The sequence below is a fragment of the Mus caroli genome, unplaced genomic scaffold (genome assembly GCF_978045245.1).
Source record: "Mus caroli unplaced genomic scaffold, Mus_caroli_1 scaffold_3, whole genome shotgun sequence".
In the NCBI taxonomy this organism is placed as follows: Eukaryota; Metazoa; Chordata; class Mammalia; order Rodentia; family Muridae; genus Mus; species Mus caroli.
The window spans coordinates 102227216-102247476 of record NW_028227258.1 but is presented as its reverse complement, the minus strand read 5'-3'; the positions used below and the strand labels follow the sequence as shown (position 1 = coordinate 102247476).

General features: G+C 37.3%; 1 protein-coding gene across 1 annotated transcript; it reads left to right on the top strand.

The window, feature by feature from the left end:
- Positions 1 to 2410: 2410 nt before the first annotated feature.
- Positions 2411 to 10193, top strand: Sucnr1 (succinate receptor 1). The gene is given in 3 exon segments (XM_085835866.1): positions 2411 to 2464; positions 2466 to 2495; positions 8701 to 10193. Coding segments are annotated over 3 exon segments (1029 nt in total). The 3' UTR covers positions 9646 to 10193.
- Positions 10194 to 20261: the final 10068 nt, after the last annotated feature.

The following is a 20261-nucleotide window of genomic DNA, read 5'->3' as shown; positions in this document are numbered from 1 at the left end:
AATTGTTATATTTATGGTAAAAAGTATTCAGTGGTACTAATTTTATAATTTGCCCTAACAAGTTCTTCTTTTCTATGAGAGACAAATAAAGCCAAATCATGTTGAAGAGAAGAGGCCCGAAGTTCTGGCACAGTCCTTAATCAGTTGTGCAATGTGTGCAATGTATGTAAGTTTTGTTGGGCCTCAGTTTCTTTAGCTGAAAATTAAGGCACTGACAGTTTACTCTGAGCCACAATCATGTAACTAAACTAAACTGATGTATGCCTGTACTTAGAGTGAAGTCCCTAAGGACCACAGTAGACACTGGGAAGTATTGCATTGCACTGAACTGCCATTTGTGCTCTCTCCTCTGTGTTTTTCTCTTGAGTTTCCTGCTGAGTGGATCTGATTTTCCACAAACCTCTCTTGCACACCTTGATCACTGTACTTTCAAATACTATTTTACGTTGGATTGTGAATGTCAAGAACTTTATGGAGTAGAGTCACTGGCCCCTTCTGAACAAGGAAATCAGCTTAGGCAAGTTTGTTTCACAGATCACACAGCTAGTAAAATGCAAATTCAGGACAAGGACTCAATGACCTTTTGTTTTTTTTTTTACCTTGCTGTTTTTTGTAATGTTATTTTAATTTGTGTTCCTGTGCGGAAACTAACAGCATTAAATTGAAGTACTCATACGGAAGGAAGTTTAATTTATTGAAAATGTTTGTAATAATTAATCTTTAGCAAGCAAGTATGACATATTATATTAGCCAACAGCTTGTTATGACTAATCCCCAGTGTATAGTATAATACACAGACTTCTATGTAAATATATGTATTTCCTGGGATTGTCACAAGTATCCCTACTTTACAGTTAAGAGAATTGAAAATTTGATGAGATCCAATGTGTTATATTGTTTCTATAAACAAAGAAAACAAAGTCAGAAGCTTTGCCCACTGAAATATTATAGGCTGAACAGAAATCATTTCCTGAGAGATGTGTGCTCTCTCTGGCAGAAGTGACAACATAATTTGCAAATCCAGCACAAGGGAAATGTTTGGTCCCTTGTTATAAAGTTAGTACAAATTTAGAACAAGAATGTGACCATACAGTGTTCAATCAAGAACGCAGGGCTTATATTTGGGCCTGTGAGGTGGCCTGGAAGTATGACAGTGACACTCGTCCTGCTGGACAGATTCTCCATACCTGTGCTCTGTAACCCTGAATAAGGTGTCACGGTATGAAAGGAACAGCAGTTTATTTACTGTATCTGCCCTGGTGCCAATGAAGGGGTCCTGAGGAAGTGGGGCTCTTGGCAGGAAGCCCTAGCTATCAGGTTGCAGTCCTGTGGGGGAAAAAAAGAGAAGTACAGACCACATTTTTGGCCATCAGGAAGTAGAGACAAGAAAGAGGAAGCTCTGGGGAACTCCAGGTACCCACAAAGAGGGAATCACCATCCCCAGCCCCTCCTGCCATAGTGGTGTTCAGAACTTTTCCTTTTTACATTGGAGAGGTCCATGGACTACAAAAGGCTACTCTATACCTTGGAGAGGTCCATAAACCACAACTGGCTACTCTACTCTCTTTCTGAAGACTGTACCCTCTACTAGAGTACTCTCTAGCCTCTTTTCCTCTACAAGTAGAAAATGTTTGTGATTGTATCTTAGAAGCTACCATGTACATATATCCTCAGTGTAATCCCCACCCTTCAGGTCAACCAATCCACATTTTTGCTTGAATAAAAAACTGATGTAGCCTTGAGAAAAGGCCAGGTTTGTTTCTTATCTGGAATAATCGGTCTTCTGGATGCTGCTCAGAGCACTGACTGGGGAAAGTCTACTACTATCTCTTGAGCTTGTCATCTAAGATAATGCCTCTCTCCTTAATCCCTAGCCATCTGATGTACTTCTTTATGTTTCCTGAATTTAATCACAGAAAATAAAACGGATGCTATCTAAAGTTCTAACAGCCTTTCAGCAGCACACTGACAAGGCTCAAGTTCAGACTGCCTTGCAAGTACTCACGTAATAGTTCCCTCAGGATTTCTATGAAGCAGTTTAATTATTGTATGCTTAGTATAGAAGTCACCAAAAACTGTGCAAAACAATGAAAAATGAGTTCAACTATATATTAACCATAAAATGTTTGCTGTTCTCATTACCTAAATGTGCATACACAGTTCCATGCCCATACACATGGGAAGATAGAATGCTTCTGTGTTGTTTTGGGAGTGTATAAACTAAATTTAAATTAGCTTGTCCTCAAATGTCTTTGTTAAAACTACTCTCTACAAAAATGACTTATCTGTTGTGTGCCTTTGCTTTTCAGGAGTTCCTCTGAATGACTTGGAGGTTTTTCTGAATAAATTACCCCTGCCTTTTGAATTATTAATCTTGGCTGCATGATATGCAAATCAGACTGCACTGGCCATGACCAGCAACACAGCACTGGGTCAGAAGCTGTCTCCAGCTCCTGGCAGAGTTTTCTGTTGAGAGAGAAGCCGACAGCAGAATGGTAAGGGACACTGCAGCTCATGTCTCTCAGTCACACCAAAGAAGACCAAGCTTTCTGCTTAGGGCTTCCTTTGGAAGTGTTCTCTGAGCTAAATGCTGCCTAGGGAACTAACTGTTCTTCAGTAGATGTGAAGCAGCCAAAGGCAAACATGTCTGACTTTCACATCTATTTCATGTGGCTCTAAATGCATTGATTTAATAGACAAAAGTGTAGTGTGTTTTGCTTTAAAGGGCTTATTGTATTTGATAATGTCACAACAAAAATAATTACAATTATTTGAAAAGGTGAAATTATTTAGAGAAAGGGTAACTTGTGTCATGAAAAATAACTTACCATATAAATTAAAGAATTTATAGTAGATTAAATTTTAAATCATTCCAAAATTTAAAATTTGCATCTATATTTGGCAAAATGTGATGATTTAGGAATAGGATTTACTAAAGGAACTGGTAAACTGCAGAGTGATTGTTATTCTACTTCCCAAACTGTATAATCTCTTCTCTAACTTATTAATGAAAAATGCAACTTGATACATGCTGTAATGTTTAATGCTTTGGTGTAACTTGTGGAACACATAAAAGTGAAGCAATTAATCGGTACCAAATACTTGTATTTATATACATGCAAACACAGTTTATTTAAATTGTCTACTAATGAAAGAAACTTGTTGAAATATCTTCATACTTTACTTTCCAGTGACAGTTAAAATTCTATTTTTTGTTAGGCTCTGTGTAATGGTCCAGGATATAGGAACAGAGTTTGTATTGGATTACCAGGTTTTTCATTAATGTATTTTTTTCTTAATTTCTGGTAAAAAACATGCATTATTTTTATGTTTAGAGAACTAATTTTATAAGGAATTTTCAATCATTCCAAATTAAGAATGAGTAGTAGCAATTTTCTCATGTGGGTGTGTATTCAGTTTATATGTAGCCTATTAATTCTAACAGACTCTGTGACTGTGGGATAGAAGCTAATAATGATTTCCTTTTAGTTACTAATGTGTTTTTTTAAAGAAAGTTCTCTGTTAATGGTTCACCTCAGTAAGCCACTACATGTTGCCGCCATATCTGTTGCCTATGAAGAGGACAGCTCCTGAAAAGTATAGGAGAGGCTAATGATGGTTCAGAGGAAATGCCCCCCTTGAATTGAGAGTTTTGCCTAAAGGAACACACTTTACTTCCCTAATTTGCATAATTATACCATAACAAAAAACACCCGGATATGTATGTATATATATATATATATATATATATATATATATATATATATATATACATATGAATTTGGAATACAATATTCTCAAAGTGTGTCCTTATGAAGTTGAATCAGCCTATAAGTATTGGAGAGCCTAACATTATAAAACCATAATCTGATAATGTTATGGATATGAAAAGGGATAAAAATAGTCCAAGTTGAAAACATATTAAATGAATAGATTATAAGACATCATGAAAAGCAAAATCTCATTTTAACAAACAAATTTCAGTAATATTAAAGCATAAAAATAATAGGATTAATTGATTTAAACATTCTTCCCTGATGTTTTGTTATTTGTACCCACAGTGTACTTTACAATTAATATGTATTTCATCCACACACCTTTTGTTTTTGTTTGTTTAATTATTTCTTGTACTTTTAAGATTATATTATAATTACATTATTTTCCCCTTCTTTTTTTTCTCTCTCTCTCTCTCAATTCTCTTGTATACCCTTCCTTGGTCACTTTTTAATGTATGGCCTCTTTTTGCATTAATTGTTCTTACATGCATATATGAACACAGATATTTATAAACACAACCTCCTCATTTGGTGTAATTTATTTACAAAACAACTTCCACACCTAAGGCTCAGGGAACACTGTGTAGAAGAGGGTAGAAAGCTTGTAAGATCTGGGTGTCTCCTGAGAAAGTATGTCTCCTTGTCATGTCAGCAGCTACATCCATAAAATTTCAACAACATGACTTCCTAAACTGGTCTGAACAAGGGCAATAACAATAGCCATGCTAGAGAAGACAGGGAACGCACCACGAGGTCTCAACCCTAAACAAAGAATCACAGTCAACTATGAAATGCTGAGAGTGGGAGAAATAGTTTCCCCCAGAGACGCACACAATAACTATTTACCCAGTACCACATAGTCAACCTAAAAAGGACATGCTTAAAGTGTTTTGTCCTGGTGGTGTTTGTGTGTTTGTTTGTTTTTAAAGCAAGAGTCACTGTAGGACAAGCAAGGCAAAGGTACAGAATAATGATAAAAAGTATTGAATGAATTTAGTCACTTGCTTTCTTCACAATAGCCCTGGTATTCTCTGTGTTTACTAAACACTGGAAAACAGAATTCTTCATCACTTCTACTTGGCCCCTGACTTAGTTACTAGCACCCTGGCTTCCTGTTGCACATGTATTCATGTATACAAATTCCATCCCATTCTGTGATCCACACAAATTTCATAAACATCTGGCACTTCTGCAGCTTAAATAAGATCTAATATTGTCAGATAAAGAGGAAAAGGAAATTCAAAACAAAATAAGTTTATCTCAAGAAAAATTTCTATTGTCTTAATTTTCATTTAATGGGTGTACCAACGTTTTAGGATTTCCCAAATGACGTAAGGATCACACATTAAGTCTTGAGGAACTCCAGCATTAAAGCCTAGGCAAACAAGGATTCCCTACAAAATAGCTGACCAATGGAGAAAAGGGGGAGACTGCAATATTTTAGAAAGAAAGAAGGAAACACTTTCTAGACTCAAGGCATTGGATGCTGCCACAGATTTGAGCATAATGATGAGAAAAGCCCATTGTTTAAAGAGCAATGCCTGTTAATATTTCAAATGTCCCAACCCCTCCTTTTTAAACGTTATTTTTTTAAAGTTTTTTTTTTTTTAATTTCACACATATGTACTATAGTCACATCATTTCCTCCCTGCCTCTCCCACTTCTGGCTTCTCCTTTGTTCTTCCATTCCTTAATTTCTTCTGTAATTTTTATTTATAGACATGTATACAAACAGAGACACATATTTTACATACATACACATCTTCAGAAACCAAGCCTGAAGATGAAGGCAACTTTGGATTCCAGGGATGTCTGGGAGTAAATTTTCAGATTGATAGGGGTAGATGAGATACAGACAAATGGGTCTGAAAATGACGCTAGAACACTGGGATTATGACCTCAGCAAGTCCTCAGTCTAAGGAAGGTGGTAGAACCTGAGAAAGGATGGCTCCAGATTGAGCCAATGCAGAATCTCCCTCTTGGTGAGCTAAGACTCAAAGACAGCAGTCAGAGAGATGTGGTGAGCTGAGTGGAGTAGCTGGAAAGAAGACTGAAAACAAGAGTAGAAAACTGAGAAATAGAATAAATCCTGCAATTCTCTACAGCAGAATTGTCAGTGAAAATATAAGGCTTAATTCTCCAACAGTGTTTGTGGGAGCTGACTTAGACCATGAAGGATTTTTTAGCATGAAAGCATGAAGTCCTGAGGCCGAGGCACAGTGCCCTATTTAAAAAGAGGGGTGGGGCTTGGAAAATCCCAAGGCTGGAGAGGCAATAATGGGAAAATCCCTGATGCTTTCTGAACAACCACTGTAGCCAACTGGTGAACTTCCAGTTCAGAAAAAAAAACTTGTATCAAAGATTCAAGTAGTGAGTAAGGAAATATATATTTGCCTCCAGCCACCATATGTATGAACACATACATGAACACAAATGCACTTATACCCATGCACACACACACACACACACCTCACAAAAGTAACAATAAAGGATGTTATCTACAAATTTCTGATGCACCTTCATAAATAAAACACAGCCAAAATAGCAACAATCAACATCAATAAAACCTGAATTTGACAAAAACACATATATTCTCTACATATTGTCCTTGCAGAAAACTTACTGACTGTGTAAATACTTCACACTAATAGAAGTCAGGGTACTTTTACTTATAGTGAAGCAACTATTTGCCTATAACTATTACTCTGAATCTTAAGAAGGAAATTTTTAAAAATTTTGTTTTCAGTCTTGTTTTCTTGATTAGAAATAGCAGAAACAAAACATAACAAAAACAGAAGCAAAAACGTGTTTTCAGATTACTCCAGTCCTTGAAATCTTGCAGCCTTGTTGCCAGAGGCTGATGACCATTTTCACAGTATTAGGATTCAGAGGGTCTAACTACAATATTTTCTTGCTCAGTGTGATTGTTAGTTTTAAAGACCAATATGACTTGACCTAGAATCACTGGCAAATAGAGTCTCAATGAGAGACTGTCTACAATGAATTGGTCTGTGGGCATGTTTGTGGGAGACTGTCTTAATTCAGTGATGTTGGAAGTCCATCCCATGGCGGTCAATATCACTTCCTAGACAAGTTCCTGAGTTGTAAGAATCCAGCTAAGCACAAGCAAATGAGCACCCATACATTTATTTCACTCCGCTCTTGACTGTGGATGTGATGTGGATAGCTTTCTCAAGCTCCCACCATCATGACTTCCATGCTATGGTAGACTGTAACCTGGAACAGTGAACTACACTAAACTCTCCCTAACATACTTTTGTCAGGCGTTTTATCCCAGTAGAAACAGACCCAGAAGAGTTAGGTGTATGACCTCAGCAAGGGCTAAGTGTGGATATTATGCTCTCAAAACTCATATGCTGAGACTTAATTCATCATATGGAATGTCAGAACCTGAATGAAAATTGTGTCAAGTCTTTGCCCTCATGAATTGAATCCTACTCTGGTAAAGGGGGCTGAAGAGTGTGACTCCTCAACACTAAATCTGGAGTATTTTCCTGTGTAACAAAGAAAAATGGTTTTATCGTTTCTAGATTAACCACTGTAGGATATATTACTATATCAGCAAAAATTAAGATATTGAAGCTTGTAAACTTCAGTGAAATCGTTTCTCATAATGATTCTACTAGTCCCTAATTTTCATTAGTATTCATAAATCAACTCCTAGATACCGGTGAGCACAAGATTTGGTTACACCCTTAGCTTTAAAACATGGTGTTCATCATTATTATTCCTGGGGTGTTCAGTCCTGTTTTAAATTATAAGACATTATATTTTAAAGTAGTGTGATATGTTCTATGTTTAATAAAATAAAAAATCTCTAGCTATACACCACAAAATAAAAGTTATTCAAAACAACAATTGTATTCAACAACCTTACTTCCTTTCCTAGGTTAGCGTTCAAGACAATTTAACTCATCAGAATTTGTAGGGATCTGTGGCTGGCCATGAAGATACAAAGGTGAATTAGCGTCTTCTCCTGACTTTATGACTTTCTTGCACCGATTTGCTGATTATTAAGCCTTCTTCTTCCTTCTACACTGAGTTTTGGGCCATGCTTGTCCTGTATTTGGACACAAATTTGCTTCAGGTAGAGATGTGTGTCTTTCCTTATTTCCTAGACAGGTAGCCACATATAATCCATCCCAAAACTCTCTCACGTTTGTATTACATTTATTTATTTATTTATTTATTTAGTAATTTAGTTAGGTAGCCACTTATTTATTTATTTATTTATTTATTTATTTATTTATTTTAGTGTGTGTGTGTGTGTGTGTGTGTGTGTGTGTGTGTGTGTGTGCAAGTTTGGCCAAGCATGTGTGTTGTACATGTGAGGAGGTGCAAGTGTGCAGTTCAGAGAAAAAAACTATAGGCGTCACTTCACCACTTACAATGTTTCAATTATTACTTGCTTTTATTCACACCTATAGTATAGTGCCCTGTATATTTTTTCCTGATTCTTCTTAGAGATAATTCATGGCCTCACATAAGTCATTTGCTTTACTCTATGCTGTCTGTCACAACCAGCTACAAGAATACAATGTGAAGTTATCAATGAAGCCTTGTTGAAATAATGTATCTACACAAACATATAATGTGTGTACATGCATTCAATGTAGTAATGTGTATAAAATAGGCATTTTTTTGAGAGAGGGTCTCAGTATATAGCCCTAACTTGTCTGAAATTGTCTCTGTAGACTAGGTTGTCCTGCAACTCATAAAGATCTGTTTGTCTCTGGTTCTCCAGCCCTCGTATTAAAGGTACATGCCACCATGCATGACAAATCAGCACAGTCTTTATCAACCCTCCCCAGTTAGTTTTAGGTTTTCAGTGACTGTTTTACCATTTGTTCTTGCTCACAATCTAATGTTTGATCTTATATTTTCCCTTTTGCCTTAGGCACAGAATTTATCTTGTGAGAATTGGTTGGCAACAGAGGTTATCTTGAATAAGTACTACCTCTCTGCATTTTATGCAATTGAGTTCATTTTTGGACTGCTTGGGAATGTCACTGTGGTGTTCGGCTACCTCTTCTGCATGAAGAACTGGAACAGTAGCAATGTCTATCTCTTTAACCTTTCCATCTCTGACTTTGCTTTCCTGTGCACCCTTCCCATGTTGATAAAGAGTTATGCCAATGATAAGGGGACCTATGAAGATGCTTTCTGCATAAGCAACCGATATATACTTCATACCAACCTCTACACCAGCATCCTCTTCCTCACTTTCATTAGCATGGACCGATATCTGCTCATGAAGTACCCTTTCCGAGAACACTTTCTACAAAAGAAGGAATTTGCCATTTTAATCTCGCTGGCTGTCTGGGTCTTAGTGACCTTAGAAGTTCTACCCATGCTCACTTTCATCAATTCTGTCCCAAAAGAAGAGGGCAGAAACTGCATCGACTATGCAAGTTCTGGAAACCCTAAACACAGTCTCATTTACAGCCTCTGCCTGACTTTGTTGGGCTTCCTAATTCCTCTCTCTGTGATGTGCTTCTTCTACTACAAGATGGTAGTCTTCCTAAAGAGGAGGAGCCAGCAGCAGGCAACTGCCCTGCCACTGGACAAACCTCAACGCCTGGTGGTCCTGGCGGTTGTGATCTTCTCTATACTCTTCACACCCTATCATATCATGCGCAATGTGAGGATCGCCTCACGCCTGGATAGTTGGCCACAGGGATGTACACAGAAGGCCATCAAATCGATATACATCCTGACGAGGCCTCTGGCCTTTCTGAACAGTGCCATCAATCCCATCTTCTATTTCCTCATGGGAGACCATTATAGAGAGATGCTGCTAAGTAAGTTCAGACAATACTTCAAGTCCCTTACATCCTTCAGGACATGAGCTGCTGGATGCAGGTCTTCACTCAGCCAAAATGAGACACTTGATAAACAGTGCTGTGCAGTTGAGTTTTAACTAAGTAAACCACCATTTCTAGGCTTTAGCTTTCTACCATCCTCCAACCCCCTGGGCTGGAGTACAAGCTGGGTCCACATGAATCAGAAGGCAGCTATCTGTTCTAATTTTAGGTTATACCCAGAGTATGGAAAAAATAAGGCATTAGAAAGCATTGACATCTTCACTTAAGAACTGAACAAAAGAGAACAAATATTGTCAATGTTTGGATACTTAGGATCTGAAATCTTGGAAATTTTAAGACCTCTTTTTCTATCAGTGTAAAAGGAATACAAGATAGCTAGTTGCAAATGCTGAATGAATTTAATCATTGGTCAGGTTGATAAGCATGTTTCTGAAATAGTCTGTTATTTTTATTCTTGTAATATTAAAATTTATGTGAAAAATGAATAGAACTCAATGTACAACATTAGCTTTTATATTTGGAAATTATATTTCTTGAAAAATATAATCTGTGCCTAAATAAATCAATATAATTAGTTTCTCTGTATCTATTATTGATTGTGATTCATCTGTATTATTAGATGACCTATAGCAAAACCAATATTAGTTTAGGTTAGTAGAATATTCAGTGTTAAGCAAAGGAAATTGGTATATTCTAATTTGGTTGTCAAGAAATTCAGCCATGATTAAATTCCACAGGATGTTTACTCAAATACTGAAAAAAATGTGCCGAAATTCCACCATTACTGAACTCAAAAGTTGTTAGAAACTCAAAGCAAAATATAGCACCCTAAAATGAGTCCATTGTTTCTCTGATGGTTGTGCTACCGAGAATTTTAATGTCACAATCTGATGCCCAGTGCATGGACAGAGAGTAAAAGTCGCCTCTGTTTGCATCTCCTTTAATCACTGAACTTTAAAACACATCACTGGGGCTAAATGGATATTAGCCTAAAACTTAGGATACCCAAGATATAAGATACAATTTGCTAAACGGATGAAACTCAAGAAGAATGAAGACCAAAGTATGGACACTGTGTCCCTTCTTAGAATTGGGAAAAAAAACACCCATGGAAGGAGTTACAGAGACAAAGTTTGGAGCTGTGATGAAAGGATGGACCATCTAGAGACTGCCATATCCAGGAATCCATCCCATAATCAGCTTCCGAACGCTGACACCATTGCATACACTAGCAAGATTTTGCTGAAAGGACCCAGATATAGCTGTCTCTTGTGAGACTATGCTGGGGCCTAGTAAACACAGAAATGGATGCTCACAGTCAGCTATTGGATGGATCATAGGGCTCCCAATGGAGGAGCTAGAGAAAGTACCCAAGGAGCTAAAGGGATCTGCAACCCTATAGGTGGAACATTATGAACTAACCAGTACCCCTGGTCTCTTGACTCTAGCTGCATATGTATCAAAAGATGGCCTAGTCGGTCATCACTGGAAAGAGAGGCCCATTGGACACCCAAACTTTATATGCCCCAGTACAGGGGAACGCCAGGGCCAAAAAAATGGGAATAGGTGAGTAGGGAAGTGGGGGGGAGGGTATGGGGGACTTTTAGGAAAGCATTGGAAATGTAATTGAGGAAAATACGAAATAAAAAAATATTAAAAATTAAAAAAAAAGAAATAAAAAATATAGTTAAGAGCACTGGTCTTAACTATTGCTCTTATGGAGGTTTAGGCTCAGTTCTCAGCATTCAGACTGATGAACACCTGGTAACTTCATAACAGTTCCTATCATTCCAGCTCCATGGAGTTAGAGGCCCCAATCTGGACTCCTGGAGAACTTGAAAGCATGTGGTACACACAAAATCAAGCAGGAAACACATATAAATTGAGTAAATCATAAAAATAAAATAAAAATATTAATATCAGAAACTAGCAAATAAGTGGCAAGAAACAATTAGCTCCAAGTTCGTTGGCTAGTTTTCCTGAGAGAGTCTGGCTCCCATGTTAAAAGACACAAGTATTTTGAAAGTATGGGAATGCTTGTTAGCTCCATTTCTGTCTGAGTATTTTCTCTCTACTTAGATTTATACTCACTTTTTGATGTGTCGTCACTCTTGAAACCTTTTATATCATTTTTCATGTGTTGTCAGACATTTTTGTATGAAATGTCACTAAATTTTATTCACGAAACCATTAGCAGAATCATTTGTACCTCTAGAAGAAAATAAGCTTAAATAGATAAGGTAACTCCCATACCAGCTTGAATTCGAAGTAAGTGTAAAAAAAAACAAAAACAAAAACCTTCATGGTCATACTTTATCTTGTCCATTTTTTTTTTAGATTTATTTATTTATTATATATAAGTACACTGCAGCTGTCTTCAGACACTCCAGAGGAGGGCGCCAGATCTCGTTACGGATGGTTGTGAGCCACCATGTGGTTGCTGGGATTTGAACTCTGGACCTTCGGAAGAGCAGTCGGGTGCTCTTACCCACTGAGCCATCTCACCAGCCATCTTGTCCATTTTTATTTCTAAGTTACCTGTCTATTCAATTTGCCTGTTTTAATACGTCATAGAAGTTTTGAAACCAGTTCCTGCAATTACTTTCAGGAAAAAAATTTTAAAAAGACAAAGTTGCTTTTTCACTATTGCCCTGGAAGAATGTGTGCTTAGCCTGTATGAGGTCCTAAAATAGATCCCAACACACAGACAGACACAGACACTCACCACACACCATACACACATAGACACACACCACACACAAGCAGAGACACATACAGACACACACAGAGACACACCACACACACATAAAGACACACACACACACACCCATACCACACACACTATTGAAGACAAAATTTTGCCTCCACATAACCTCCCATTTCCTTATTACAAGCCTACCCAAGAAAAATATTTTGCTCCCCCAAATTACTTTTTTTTATTATTTGTACAAAAACTACTTACCTCTTCAAATGTTCTTACTAAGGAACTCTCTTTTTCAAGAAATACAAGGCACCCAGAAAGAAATTATCGCCTGGATTTCAAGGGGAGTTGAAATTCCTTTCTTTCTCAGATTCTTATTTTTTAATATGAAACATTTAAAATAGTGCCCTATTCATTGCCATAGGCAGGCCGGAAAACGGCTGAGATGGGCATGCAGACCAAACACAGGAATGATGAGGAGCAATGAGAAGGGCTTGTCAGACTAAGTCCAGCCATGTACATTCACCCTGGCAATGAGTACAGCATGTTCTCTTTCCAGCCTCTCTCCTGTCAAATAGCATGGGCAGGAGATATAGTCAGTCCTTCAGTTAGGAATGTGAGCTCTTTAAGTATTGATAATGTCAAGTCAGGCGCAACAACACATGTGCACATGGATAAAACCAAATCTGTTTTCACTCAGACCTCCCTACCATTCTAGGATAGTCTTCCATTTGGGTCTACTCCAGTGTAAGAGACCTGGGAACCATTAGTGCCTGGGGTGTCTCAGCTGCAATGTCTCTGACTAGATTCACAGGTGCAAAACAGTGTAAAAACTCTACTCTGGTTGTTGAGTCAAGTCTACTACCTAATCTATGCTATTAGTTACAAACCAGGAGTTCTATTCTTTTTCTATATTTTTGGGTCACATAGCTGAATTTCAGAGACCATGACCTTATACAAACTCAGCACACCACAATGGCAGGAATAATGCTTTTGTGTCAATTTTCAATCATATGTGACAATATTGACTTTGGAGATTATCATATGATTAACCTCAGTGAAATCTGCTGTCACTGTTTTGAAGACTTGGAAGACCACATGAGAATGGGTTTAAGAATAGGCTCTTATCACAGCAAGTTCATGATGTAGGCTGGATACGAAATTATTTAATAGTTTTGAACTTTGTCCTAGAGGGTGAAAATCAGGAAGGACATTTTCGCAAGATACAAGAAGCTTGGGAATACATTCTCTGTCAAAATAGAAGATTGTTTCCTAAATAATTACCAACTGTGTAAAGCTTGGGTCTTTAGTGATGCAATACTTTCATATGGCTCAGAAAGACCCGTTCTTGTGAGATTTCCAGCAATATCCACAGCCACCTTTTCCTACACACTCCTCAGATACATAATACTTAATTAGAAGACCTATTTTTGTTTACTTTATTTTATTTAATTTTAATTAGATATTTTCTTTGTTTACGTTTAATTGGAAGTAACTCCATGTTTAAGCTAGAGAATTTTCTGGGATAGTATCTCTAGCTAGGAAAAATGGTGATTGTTTTTTTAAACCTGGTTTCTAAAGATGGTAAATTATTTCGCATTTGAGTTTCATGTCACGTGGGCCACCCTACACTGCTATAGTGATGCATTTGCATTATTCTCATGGAGAAATGAAGCAAGGAATATCCTGTGCATAGTTTCTCACTTTATTATTTAAACTTCCTGGGCCTGATACATTCCTCTCCCCCATGTGCTATCCATGAAACAGGGCTTAAGAGCTTTCATAAAGATGTTGCCAGAAATAAGGCCAGAGGTAACTTTGAATCTTAGATTTCTTTGGCTCCAAAATATGCTGTAATCCTGCTCTACCACATGAATTCTCCATGACATTTTTTTTTTCTGTGAAATGTCTAAGTGACCACCCTTGCCTTTAATCTCTAGAGATCTAAAGCAAGGGTTTTATTCATTTATTTTAATTGAGGGTCATAGTCGATATATGAAAGGGTTGGTCTGATCTGATGAGAGATTATTTTACTTCCTGAAAAAAAGACAAGTTTTGCCATACACTTAATCATTGAGAATTGAGTTTGAAGTTATTGTAAAGAATGTTAACTTCAAAATGTCCATAGAAAGTTTGTTTTAAGTTAAATGTACAAACGTATGTGTTTAAAAAGCCTTCACCCCGGTTCACTTGTGGCCAGGTATAAAATGTGGATCACCGTGAAGACGAGTGAGAGAACTCCTCCTTAGATGTGATAAGCCATTGCTGAAGCTGTGGCCATATCTCACATGTTGCACAAGCTTCCTGCCGTGTTCAAATGTATGACAAAGGAGATGACAAACATTGTGTCAGAAATTTCTTAGATTTTTGTAAGACTAACAGATACTTTTGGAATCATGACCACAGTTAACCATTTACTACTTCTCCCACTGGGGAAAGCAGCATGCGGCTTCCATGTGCTCTGAAGGATAAAAAGAATGTTGTCATAGTCAAGGCACAGTCACAGGCAAACTCGCTGTATCTCATCCAGGGAAGCAGTGCTTGAGATCAGACACAATGTCAGTCACATGGATTTTTCTTCTGACCTGAGTCAGCAATACTAATGTCTTCAATTATTGGAAGAGATAAATGAAACCTTTTTCCAGATGAGTTATTTATTTCAAATATTGCAAAGTGATGAAATAAAAGTTCTATAACTCTGTAAACAACTAGCACCGTATACTACCAGATCTTCCAACAGTGAAAGAGAAAAAATATTTTCCCACACAAAACCTAATACCAGCAAGTTATTTTGAAATGTGGTTGATGTTTATAATACTCACTGGTGATGGTGGTGGTTCCTGTGAGAATCTGGGATTTGGGACAAAGGGGAAGATGTATCTAGGGGCTAAGAAATGTGTCAGAACTCTTGGACTCAACAACCCCAAGGGAACACATACAAATGCATTGGAAGAAAATGAGCAAACAAACAGACAGACACCAAAGCATGACCATATGTCAGAGAACAAGTAAGGTACACGTATTCACATGCATTTGTGGCCTCCTACTAATATTTGGACAGGATTTTAGAGTTTATGAGTGGGCACAACAAAATGAGGAAACTCATTGATATTTTATAACCAGCATTTTCACAAATTTGTGGAACTGACAGTCCTGTTATATTAGTCACACAATCATTCTGTCCCTGTGTCCCATTTGCTCATTAAACTCCCTATAGCAGGGGCTGATGAGATAAAATAAACTAGTGATAAGGAATCGCATTCTAAATTCATTCAAAACAAGGATAAAAATCATGTTCTAGTAGATAGGAAGAATTTTTGGACAACTTACCAATTCTGTGATGAATCCACTTTTAAAGAAATATCTTTAGTGATATCTAATGTGTGCCAGATATTCTTTTGTTTATTAATCAATCAATAAACAAATAAATAAATAACAAATACTTCCTTTCATTACACCCTTGAACAGACAGGGGTATCATAGGCTAAGCAAATTGGAGAAATGTACCAAGATGACTAGATACTCATGGAAAAAGTGACATAATCCTGGCTCATTGTGATTTTCAGGATAATGTAAATCCTTCAGACATCTGTTATGGCCAGAGTATTGAGTGAAGCTGGGATATGCAGCCCGTGTGAGAAAAAATGGGACAAATCTGATACAGGAATGATTCTGCTAGTTTGCAGCTTCAGACAGCATCAATGATGTCCTTGGGAGAAGAGAATCTTCTCATTTGAAGGCTGAGCAACATGTACTGCAGTGCATATGGACCCTTGAAGGATTTTTAGACCAGAACATTTTAGAAAGGATTTAAGGAAGTTTTAAGCAAGAAAGAAAATAAAACTTACTGAATGGTTAGGTAATTATTTCATCAGACATCATCTTGTCCTCGATCCTGGCTGTCCCACTTTCTCTATTGCCATTATTTGGTGATAACAGCCTCCAGTTCACTCTTCAGTATCCTTGTTCTTTCTCCTAGAAAACTCAGACTCATATTTGACTTTTGCATGTCCAGATAATGACAACACCAGTCAACAGGTCAGTGCAGATAATTAAAAATTTTGAATGTCTACTATTGAGGAGCTTCAAGCAATCAATGGCTATCAAGAATGGAAGGCCCCTGATAGGATACCTAATATGAAGTGGTTAGACCTAAATATGTATACTTAAAAGCAACACTAAATGGACTCTGTATATTACACACACACACACACACACACACACACATGCATATATACATATATAATGTGTGTAACAATAAAAATACAAAACATCTTGAATTTCAGACTGGGGAGGTATGCTGAAGGAGTTGGACAGGGTAGCTGGAAGCACAGAAATAATGTAAATATTGTACTTCCATATGAAATTCATAAAACTTTCAATTAAAAAACAGCATTCTAAGTGATGAATAAAACATTAAACTTTAGATATGTAAAATGAACAGATAATTATTCCTTGTATTATCATATCACCAAAGACACGTGAGTGATTTACCTTGAGAACATAATGAAAACATTTTTAAATTAGATAGCAATTAGATTGTGTTGAGTTTGAGAAGGAAGGGATTGCAAGTTGATTTATGTTTGACATTTGAACTTATATGGCTTCATTGAAAAATAATTCACTTGAGTTGGTAGGATATTTTAATTAAAAAATTCTCAAAAAGTTTTTGGCTTTAGTTTTGTTTTTAAGTTTTGTTTTGTTTTGTTATTTGTTTTCGTGGTTTTTTTTTTTAACATTTGAAATTTCAACAGACTTTCACAATTCAAAAACTACCTCATTTCCAAGAAATCATGTCATTTATGACCAATCTATCTTTCCCAAGATGGCATTTAACTGCTTAACTACAAATAAATATTAGAAAATTAAACAAAAATTTGTTTAGAATTTTATGGACTAGAAGTATTAAAGGAACAATGACATTATATGACTGAGGGTCTCAGCACCAGATGTCTAGACTGACAACATGGTTGTTTCAAGGCATGGTTAAAGAGGTTTTTGTTATAGATATGAGATAGTACATCGAGAACCATCTGGAAGAGTCTAAAGCAGAAAGAGAAAATACTAGACTGACCATGACCAGCAGACTGGACTTGGTCATGATAAGAGAGTGTGAAATAGTGAGAGAAGAAGACAAAGAGAGGATTGAGGTTGGGAGCCAAAGGGAGGCATAAAGAGAGGACTAAGATAAATGCTGGCCTTTGTCTAATCTCAAGAATTTGAACCTGACAGAAGTCTGTATTAGTTTTCTAATAATCTAAAAAGCTTTAATTTTTTATTTTAGAAAAAAAATAAAAATAATAGTAAGGTAATAATATTAATAGTAGTAGCAGCAGTAGTACTAGTAAAACAATAGTGTTGGCATTCACAAGATTCTAGGTTCAGTCTACAGTACTGTAAGGCAAAAACAAACTTGTTTGTGCAGAAATTTCATTTTGTGTGAATCCCAGGTCTAAACTCCAATTCTGGGAAGAAAATCACAAAGTTCACTTGAGCAATCATTCTATGACAACTCCCCACCCCCAGCAACAGCCAGTCAGGATACAACAGCAGGGTTAAGGTACATGGAGATAAACTAAGACATCCTGCAGAGAATAGATAACTTTATCACCCTATTTGTCAGGTGGTTTTGACCATGTTCATTTTCTGCAGATTATGCCAGAAGTGCAGTTTTTAAAATAATAACTTGATAACCCATATAGAAATTCCCCAAACTTGCTGTAACTACAATAAATACCTTACACCCCTAGACTTGCATCTTTCACTCTGACATCTTACAAAGGGATGATGAGAGACATTGCTTACTAGCTTGTAATAAAAGGCCCTGGGGGTTTGCATCAGAATTGGCTCTTGGATGGTCTTTGGGTCCCTGCAATTTGGGAATAAATGTACCACATTAAATAAACAACAAAGTTAACTTTCAATATCTATTTGATGTAGCCTCAATATGTAGCTCGTGGAGACATTTTCTTATGGTTTTATTTTATGTTATGTTAATAGGTGATTTGCCTACATGCCTGTGCTTCATGTGCATGCAGTGTTCATGGAGGCCAGAAGAAGGTATTAGATGCCTTATAATTGGCTTTACTGACTCTTTTCTTAGTGGATATATGGATAACAGGAATTGAATCTAGGCCATCTGGATAAATAGTCAGTGGTCTTAACTGCTGAGCCATCTCTATAGCCCTGAGATTTTATTTTCTTCTGTAATATCACCAATATTATTGTAAAGTACATCCCAGGTGTGATGGTTTATGTATGCTGGGCCCAGGGAGTGGCGCTATTAGAAGTTGTGGCCCTGTTAGAGTAAGTGTGTCCTTGCTGGAGTAGGTGTGTCACTGTGGGTGTGGGCTTTAATACCCTCATCCTAGCTGCCTGGAAGCCAGTATTCTACCAGCCTTCAGATGAAGATGTAGACCTCTCAGCATCTCCTGCATCATGTCTCTATGGATACTATCATGCTCCCACCTTGATGATACTGGATTCAATGAATCTCTGAGTATATATGAGGTGCATTTTAACTCAGAGTTAACTTAAAGGAGATAGTATATAACAAAGCTAATGCAATTAGCACTATTGTACTGAATAATTTTACATCTACTTGATGCAAGCTAAAGTCATCAGAAAGGGATGAGCTTCAATTGAGAAAATGTCTAATAGAGAAGCCATAGATAAGCCTGTAGGACATTTTTCTAATTAGTGACTAATGTGGTAGGACCCAGACACAGGTGGTCCTATGCCTCATCTAGTGGTCCTGAGTTCTATAACAAAGCAAAGAGCAGTCAAGTAGACAGCTCCCCTCCATGGCCTCTGCATCAGCTCCTTCTTCCTGGTTCTTGCCCTGTTTGAGTTCCTGTCCTATCTTCCTTCAGCAATAAACAGTGGCATGGAAGTGTAAGCCAAATAAACAAACCCTTTCCTTCCCTTGTGGCTCTTGGTCATAGTGTTTTATCATGGCAATAGTAATCCTGACTAAGAAAACTTTGAATAAAATAAGGAGAGCACTCTGTAAAATCCAATACATTTATTACTTCAAATGTCCCCATGAAAATCTTGAAACCTAAAATTAGAGCCCATCTTGAAATAGTAGCTCATACAAATATGTACTTTAATCTATTCGTGAACAAAGGGGATCTGTACTGTTGTGCTAAATATTATTTGGGGAATTTTACCCCACCTTACATCATTTAATTCACAAATAAAAGGCACAAAACTCTTATGTTTATAATACACCTTAAAGCACTAGAGCTGGGCAGATATCAACCTCCTAAGCTATTTTGTCTACTTCCTGTCAGTAACTCTGAGATATCACTTGTCATATTCTGCTTGGGCCTCTCCTTCTCCAACAGGACAGCCCTCGTGGCCATGCCATTATGATCCACCTATCCCACAGTGGCTTCATTCTTCCCCTGTATTCTCACTGCCCCTGCCTAACGCCTAAGGTCAGGAATCCCACTCCACCCCCTTTCTTCTGCCCAGCCAAGGCTGTAGCATCTTTATGAACCAATCATGGATAACTAGGGTGCAAGGTTTATACAACAAAGCTGGTATATGTGATGATCCTCCTTGTCTTCGAGCAACCAGATCTTGGGGTACAGAATTTAGCATTTGAATGCATAGCAGCACCAAGCCAACCCACTACACTAAGCAATAGTCATTTGTCATGTAGTTACTAGGCTGTTGGGCTAGGAGGTGTCTCTGGCTCAGGCTCAGTCTTTACCCTGCTGCATCACTCCCCTGAGGATTCTTCGCACTATGTATTGTGCAATGCCATACCTCTGAAAATTATCAGAATTACAAAACTCTGAAGGGAGAACACAGATGGCATGATAGTGTAGGAAGTAGTTAGTTTCTGGTTTTATTATCATGACATCAGAGAACTTACACCAATTCACTTTCAGACAGATCTCTGTATGTCAATCTAACTCTGAAACCACA